Source organism: Frankliniella occidentalis, unplaced genomic scaffold (assembly GCF_000697945.3).
Source record: "Frankliniella occidentalis isolate FOCC.00 unplaced genomic scaffold, Focc_3.1 Scaffold14, whole genome shotgun sequence".
NCBI classification, from domain to species: Eukaryota; Metazoa; Arthropoda; class Insecta; order Thysanoptera; family Thripidae; genus Frankliniella; species Frankliniella occidentalis.
The window spans coordinates 1,085,126-1,093,349 of NW_026267144.1; the positions used below are offsets into that span (position 1 = coordinate 1,085,126).

Here is an 8,224-nt window from a genome sequence, read left to right on the forward strand (position 1 = left end):
AGTGTGTGTGTTATCAAAACATCACTTGGCTACACCATGCACCGGTCATTTCCTCTCTTTATGCCTTTTTGATTCATTTTGTTTTGCGGGCGCGCGTGTTTCATTCGCGGCCTGCAGGTGCAGCGCAGTCAGGCCCAGGCCGGCCGGCCGCCCCCCTGCAGACTTCGTGTTGTTGCGTTTGAGTTCCGACGAATAAAACTTGTGCCGTTTCCCCCAAGGCGCCGGCGGCGGCCCCGCAGCCCGGCTGATGGTGGCGGTGGTGCCTGCCAGTCGGGTCAGGCCGGCTCCGCCCGCCCCGACCCCTTTCCCTCCCCGTACAGCCACGTCACGGCGGCAGAACTAATATCCTTACTACTTTTGCCGATACACACACGGCTCGCTAACACAGCCGAGCAGAGCAGAGCCGAGCGAGTCGATGAAGGAAAAGACTAGCCGGCCGGGCAGCGACGGGACGGCGCCATCCTCAAAGATTTATGGCCTTTCATCGGGGCGGGGGCGGGACGAGCTATACGGTTATGTAGCAGCAGCAGCAGCCGCCCAACAGCAGCTCAGCAGATTCTCAGCGGCAGCAGCTCAGCAGCAGCATCACAGCAGCAACAGCGGGTGGCGCCCGTCACAGGCTCGCCGCGTGGGGGTAAGGTAAACCAGTGCGCGAAATTGTATCCGACTATCTGACCGCGACGAGGGCAGGGCTGCGCAGCTGCGCCCGACAGCTCGACACGCCGACGGGGTGCCCCGTCCATACGTCGGCACCCCGCTGCAAAGCGGGCGCGGGCGCGCGGCGGTGCCGGCCGCTGCTGACCCTAACCCTCCTCAACACGACGCGCTGCAGCAGCAGGAGCAGCGCACCGCGGGGCTGGCGCCATTGGGCACCACTCCGAGAGCACGGCCTTGGGGGAGGATGGGGCCGCGCCCGCCCCGCCCCGCGGCCAGCACCGCCTGGGACACCTCGCGCGGCCCGGGCGGTGTGTGTACTCGACGCCATGCTGGGCGGGCGGGGCGCGGGCACCGTGATGCGGCGACTATATCCGCCGGTGACGCAAGCCGCGGGGTATTCTGCCCGGCCAGGCCGGTCACGAGCTCGCTCTCAAGCAGCTCGCGCGCACTTCCACACGCCGACTTACCCGCCGCGACGGCGAGGGCGAGCAGCGCCTGCGACCTGGCCGTCATCTCGGCCGTCATCATCACGGCGGCGGCCATGTCGTCAGGCCAGGCCGCACTCCACCGCGAGCGCTACACGGTATCCACTCGGAAGCGAGCGCGCGCGCGTGCGTGCACGACGACACGTATTGGCACGCTGCCGCGGGCCGAGCCGGGCCGGACGGGGTTCAGCAGCGGCAGCAGCGTCAGAGAGGCACGCCAAGTAGTGGTGCACCATTCACAAGTGCGAACGCGGCGCTCATTGAGGGCGGCACGCGCGCGCGCTCACGCACGGACTAACAGCCGGAGCGGCCGGGCACAGCAGCGGCAGGAATGCACGTTACGCCGACACGGACGCGGCGGTACTGCACGCCACAACGCCATACAGCCACACCGCGAGGCTGAGCCGAGCGCTGCTGAGCCGCGGAGCGAACCAGGCGGGGACCAATATTAATAACGACAATCCCGGCCCGCCCCGGCCCGCCGTGTTGCTGGGGGGGCCGCGTCACACATTCCAGCAGCTGATACCGCAGCGTTCCAGCACGGGTTTAGATGCGGAGGGCGGGGAGAGGGGGGGGGGGATGCAAATGTCATAGATACGTCAAAAGGTTCAGGAAGACCACAGAGGTGCTTACAAGCACCCCAGTGATATTTGAACCCCTACATACATATATCATATATCAAAGGGTTTAGGATTACCACAGGAATTTTTAAGGACCCAATAATGTTTATACCCCTGGGGTACAATGATGGGTTATGGTATGTGTGCTTGCTCTAGGACACGATCGCAACTCGCGGGCGTCGTTCGTCGTCTAACCAAACGCGGAGAGGGTAGCATAGAGGGCTTTCTTGGGCGTTGTCGTCCGAGTAGCGGGAAAGGGGACAAGTAAAGGGCCCTCTCGCTCCTCGCCCGCCGCGCAGGCGCAGGGTCCACCGAGCACACTGCGCCAGTCAAGAGAGAAGAGAGGTGAGCGAGGCCCGCACTCGGCTGCGGCGAGCAGGGCGTGCAGAGCAGAGGTGCAGAGTGTTTGCATATTCATGAGGGCGATGACAACCCGCACCTCGCGGGGGGGCGGCAGGCGTCAATGGAACGTGATTGACAGGCGAGGGCAATATGCACGGCATGACGACGCAGGGCCACAAACTGTCGTCTCGGCTCGGCACACTCGGGGCCCACCACCACCGGCGGCCAGCAGGCGGGAAGTGTGCCGAGGCGGGGGAAGGTGCTGAGGTGCTGGGCGCGGACTAGGTCGACATCTGAGCCCCCCCGGTGTCCGCGCCATCGGATACCTCCAGGCACCGCCCGCCCGCCCAGCCAGGCCCCGCCGGGCGCACCCTCTCCAGCCAGCAGCGCAGCAGTAGCAGCCGCACGGGCACAGCTGCATTTCCCACCCTCTGTCCCGGTCCGGGGCCCCTTGTAAGGGCGGGGCCCCAAGGGGCACCTGCAGCTGCCGCAGCTGCCGCAGCTGCCGCAGCACAAGCAGCACAAGCAGCCCGAGTGATTGATGGGCGCGGGCCCGGGGGGGACAAAGGCGGGGCGCGGCGCGGGGCCACAACCAGCGCGCGCCGAGCAGCGGAGCACAAACAACAACGAGTGGATGACTGAGCCTTCCAGGGCGGGGGGCCCTCGGCTCTCGGCTCGGCACAAGCACGACGACCCGGGCGGATCACGAAATCACAACAACTTTGCGGCCGAGTCAGCACGCCAACAACGAGCGTGCGCCTCTACACCGTGCGGTGTCTCTGGCCGACCGGTCAGTCGACCGGCCGGCCGACCGCGACAAAACTCCGACGGAGCGGAAAATGGGGAAAGGCGCGGCGGGGGAGATAGAGATGAGGTGGCCATGGCCATGCCCGGCGGCCCTAGAACCATTTGGGGGGCGGGCAGCGTCACGCTCCAGGGGGACTATACACAGCCATGTGGCTATGGTCCGCGCCCGTGGTCACATGCCGCCGCCGCCGGCCCGCTGCAGCGCGCTGCTCCCGCTATGTCGGCGGGGCGGGGCGGGGCGGGGCGGTGCAAGTGCGCGGCGGCAGCGGCGCGGAACGGATCGGAGTGAGGTGAGCATCCGGGAGAGGGCAGGGAATGCAGTGCGGCCAGCGCCTCTCACCCAGCGGGGCTCCTGTTCCTGCCCCTGGAGGCTCCAGGGGGGCTCCAGGCTCCATGGGGCTCAGCGAGAGGACATGGGATTCAGTGCGACCAGCGCCTCTCACCCGGCGGGGGCGGGGCTCCTGCCCTCCTAGAGGCCCCAAGCGGCTCCAGGTCCAGGACACTCGGCGGCGGTGAGGGCAGGTCGGCCACGCCTCCACAGGACAGGATCGCGCTCCGCTCGTCACTCCGTCAGCCGCCCTGGCTAAAAGGCAAACTTGAATGCTCGCGCTCAGCCAGTCAGTAGGAGACAGGCTAGGAGGAATGGCCTCGTCCCTCCCCGAGGAGTCACTGCACTCACTGCAGTTGATCCGCCAGCACGCCGAAGCCGGCTGAAGCTGTCCCGCGGCTGGTCGGATGGGTATCAGGCGGCCCTAATCGGCCTCTGGTGCCGGCACAGAGAGCCGCACAGAGCCGGCGTCGGGTCGGGTGTTCCGCTCGCCCGACTGAAGCGGAGGGTTTATAACACTACTCCAATTCAATCAGGCTCGTCCACCCCGCCCAATCAGCTGACCCATGACATGGGACGGGCCCGGGCCCCGCCACGCCGCGCCACGCCAGGGCGGCGGCGAGGGGTCAGACAAGATCGCTCCCAAACACACGCTCGGAAAATGAAGATGAACCTTAAAAGAAAGGTTGAAAGAGAATCCGCGAGAATCTTAACGGTGTACACAGCAGAGTGCGCGCCGCCGCTGGTCTGCTCGTTGCCATGGCGAACGAGGACGTACACGGCGTAAAACGCGAGCGGCCTGTTTGGGAAATGGGGTCCAGCAGCCAGCAGAGCAGGCGTCGAGCCAAAAACGAAATGTGCAGCGAAATAAAGCGGAGGGACCGAGCGGCGAGGAGCGGACTGCTGCCGTGGAACCATTACGGCGAATCGAAAATCCCTCCACCACGGCAGCCTCCAAGCCACCACACCGCCTCGAGGGCGCCGTACGGTCCATCCGCGGGGCGGCTGCAGCACGTTCCGCACGAGCGTGGCGGCTAGCAGACGACGCCTCGATCAAGGTTCGCCCCGCTGCGCCACGGCAGGCCGCCAATGTATGCCTCCACGCGCGCGCGCCCATGGCCTGACCTATGCCCCACCCGGCCCCGCCCCCGCTCCACTCCTCCGACGGACGCACCTTGCGCCATCGCACCGCCGGCACCAATATACAGGTTTTACGAGCCAACGTCACAGAGGCGCGCCGCCCGCGCGAAGAACATCTTTTTCTTTTCCTTTTCGTTGTGGCGCGTCCCTGCCCTACCTCCACACGACGCGTCTTTCTAGAGCCCATGGTTTAGTTTTTCGAGGACGAAGAACAAAGTAAATTATTGGCGACACCTGCTAGTCGGTTATTGTAGTAGCTTGACCAAAAGGCCAGTGTCAGTTTTGAGCGTAAAGGCCGCGGAGAATTTTTCAGTCATTTTAAATGAAAAGATTTGTACATCTTGCAACAGTGTAGAGTAATACAACGAGTACAGAGTAAACACGCCCACGGCTTTCAGGACGGCTCCGAGCGTCGCATGCTCATCAAAGAGAGCTGTTGTGCCTACAGAGACCTCCCCCCTCCCCCACGCGGTCGAGTACCTCCGCCAACATCACTGCTCCAGATGGCGTCCCCGTGCCGCTCCACTCGGGCGGGATGCCCGCTCACCTTTCTTTGAGGACGACGACGCGGCCTCGGCGGCGCCCCTCTTGCTGTGCTGGGCGCCGCGCGGCAGCGGGGGCTTCTGGTCGGTGCGCTCCGCGTGCAGCAGGTGCTCGGTCTGCTGCACCTCCGGCCGCACCTGCTGCTGCTGCTGCTGCTGCTGCTGCTGCTGCTGCTGCTCCTGCCGCGCGCTCGGTCCGCCAGCTGCAGCTGCCTGTCGCTCACGGGGGGACGCAGGGGCGCGCTGGTGCGACGGAGACGCGGCCGCCCGGTCGGCGGAGCCCCGTTGGTACGACAGAGAGGTCGTCGATTCCCTGGGCGGATCCTGACGCGACTGGTACGTCCTCTCGTAACTCGAGCCGTCCCCGTCACGTGCGTACCGCTCGCGAAGAAGCTCTTCCTGTCGGGCCTGCGACGACTTTTCGAAATGGTCCCGCGACACTTCTCCTTGGCCCGATTGCGACGACCTGTCGTAGCTTTCTCGAGAGAACTCCTCCTGCCGCGACTCTGACGATTTTTCAAAGCTTTCGCGAGGAATGCTGTCCTTGCCCGGCCGAGACATTTTCTTGAAAAGAGACTCCGTTGTTTCGCCCAGATGCGACTGAGAGCTCTGCTCGAACCGCGAAGACTCCTCACGCCTCTCCTGCGAAGTCTTCTCGAAACGCTCCTCAGATGTCTTCTGCGAGGACTTTTCGAAACGCTCCTGTGACGTCTCTTCACGACGCGCTTGCGAGGACTTCTCGAAACGCTCCTGAGACGTCTCTTCTCGGCGTGCCTGCGAGATCTCCTCGCGCAGCAGCTGAGAGGTCTTGTCCTGGAGCGAGCTGGACGTCTTCTCGAACGACTTGGAGATGGAGCTCTCCTTCTTGGACGAAGAATGCTCCTGCTTGGAGATCTGCTGGTGGAACATGGAGAGCGCCACGTCACTCAGGTCGTTGCGGTTGGGCAAAGCTTTCACGTTCGCCTCGGAAAAGAGCGGGGACTTTTGAGGTGCAGGCTCTTGTTGAGGGCTTCGTGGGGGAGGGCTGCGTGGAGGTCCCTGCGGGGTGCCTTGGGGGGGAGGTCTCTGCTGAGGGGATCCCCGATGGGGCGCCTGTTGCTGCGGCAGCTGTGTGGATGCCTTCGGCTCAGGCTGGGGTTGCGGTCTCGGCGGGGAACCCTTGGTTTCCTGGTGCTGGCCCTCCAGGTCATGCTGCTGCTGCTTGGGGGACGCCCCCTTCCTTATGCTCTGGAACAGGCCGAGCAGACCCCGCCGGGCGGACTGGCGCTGCGGGTCGGTGCGCTGCATGCCCTCCTGCTGCGGAGCCGCAGAGGTCGGCGACGGCGACACGCTCATGGCACGCCGGCCCTGCTGGCGCGGCTTCCCCTTGCCGTCGACCTCGGCGACGACGGGCGGCGTGGTCGGCGGCGAGCGGGGCTGAGGGCTCTGGGCGCGCTTGGCGAGGGCCGCGGCCTGGGCGCGCCTCCGCTGCCCGGGCGAGCCGTCCAGCTGGCTCAGGGTGGGACTCAGAGGGGGGCTGCGCCCGTTGCGCTCGGCGTCTAGGAGGGCCGTGGACGCCTGTTGTTGGGTGCCCGGGCCGGACGGGCTGGGCGGGCTGGACAGGCTGAGGTTGGCCTGCAGCCCGGGGCTGGTGGGACTGGAGGGACTGCGATGGCTGGGGGTGGCCTGTAGCCCAGGACTGGTGGGACTGGAGGGGCTGGGCAGGGTGCGGGGCGACGGCAGCGGCACGACGGGGCTGGCCGGGAGGCTGCGGTCAGCCTGGACCCCGGGGCTCATGGGGCTGGTGGGCGGGCTGCGTGGTGATGGCTGCGGCACCGTGGGCCGGATGTCGAGCTTGAGGTCGGGCGGGGGGCTGCGAGAGCTGGCCAGGCTGACGGGGCTGGTCGGGGTGCCGGGGGTGGACGGTGGGCTGCGCGCGCCGCCCTGCTGCAGCACCAGCTGGGCGTGCATGTTCTGCAAGAGGCTCTCCGTCTGCTGCGCCTGCGCTTCCATGCGCGCCCTCCGCTGCTCCGGGCTGAGGCTGCTGAGGCTGCCGCCCCCCGGGCTGGCGGGCACCCTGCGCCCATGTCGCGGGTGGACGGCGTCCACGCTCCACTCGTCGCCGGAGGACTGCTGCGCACGCAGGCGCTGCGCCTCCATGGCCAGGGCCTTGCGCACCTCCATCTTGGCGTCCTGCTTGCCACCGGGCTTGACCAGGGGTCTCTGCAACGGCTGCAGCTTCTGCACGTTGGTAGGTGGGGGAGGGGAGGACTTCTCCTTGTTTTTCTTGTTCTTGCTGGAGAGCAGTCCCAGGAAGCCGCCCTTGGACTTGGCCTTCTTGGCGCTGCCGTTGGTGGGACTTCCATTGACAGGACTTCCATTGGTCGAGTTGCCGTTGCCGGGACTGTCGTTCGTGTTGCTGCCGTTAGTCGACTTCCCGTTGGTGGGGTTGCCTTTGGCCGGGCTGCCCTCCGCGCTGCCCTTGCGCAAGAGCAGGCTCTTCCTGGCCGGGCTCTGCCTCCTCAGCTGGTCCGGAGGCGGCGGCGACGACGATTCCTCGCTCTCCGACTTGCTGCGGGTCTTGCCCTGTTTGGGGCTCTTGCGCCCGCCCCTGAGCGACGACAGCGACCCGGCACGCGGCGACGACGCGAGTCCCTCGCCCGCGCCGCCGCCACCCTCCTCGTCCTCCAAGAGGATCAGCATCTTGTTCATGAGCAGCTGCTCCGCCTGCCAGTCGAACTGTATCTTGGCGGCCATGCTGCTACTGTCAATCTAGGCCTTAACCGAGTCAAGTGCCGGACAGCAGGGAAAGCACGGCGCTGGCCGGGGGCTGGCCGGCCACATGTGGGCGTCGAGAGCGAGTGCGGGCCTGGCGGCCTGGCGTCCTGGCGTCCTGGCTAGCTCGAGCAGCCTGCCTGCCTGCTGCGTATTAAAAAGCATTTGTAAGGATGATGTCATAGTCAAGTGGAGGCGCCTCCCACACGTCGCGGACCCTGCGTGGCGTGGCGTGGCGCGTGCCGCGAGCGGACGACACCGGCGCGCCATCGATTGCGACACGGTTTGTTTTCCCTCCTAGGTTAACCCCCTGTCCCCCCGCGGGTGACAACAACCACGTGGAATGACGGCAACTTTTTTCCCATTCTATTTTTTTTAACTCTCCCCTGCGATTGCGATAGCGGCGCCGCCGCAGCCGATTGAGCGTGAAGCCGCACGGCAATCGGTCAGCGGGGCAGCAGCAGCGGGCCGAGTATCAAAACCTCGACCCGACCCCGCCCCGCCCACCTCTCGGACAGACCATGGGCCTTGAAGGGCGGGGCGGGGCGG

At 66.0% G+C, this 8,224-nt stretch overlaps 1 protein-coding gene across 7 annotated transcripts in view; it reads right to left on the reverse strand.

Moving 5' to 3' along the window:
* LOC113203409 (actin-binding LIM protein 1) overlaps window positions 1–8,224 on the reverse strand; it is a 46,948-nt gene that overhangs the window by 30,905 nt on the left and 7,819 nt on the right. The window contains exon 1 of one of the 7 annotated variants that reach the window (XM_052263855.1): window positions 4,927–8,054. The exons of 2 other annotated variants lie outside the window; for them this stretch is intronic. In XM_052263855.1, coding sequence (XP_052119815.1) covers window positions 4,927–7,657 — 2,731 coding nt within the window. In that variant the 5' untranslated portion in view covers window positions 7,658–8,054. Of the gene's footprint in view, window positions 1–1,124; window positions 1,216–4,926; window positions 8,055–8,224 lie in introns of those variants that run through there. 4 more of the 7 variants (XM_052263852.1, XM_052263853.1, XM_052263850.1 and 1 more) reach the window with 4 other exon arrangements.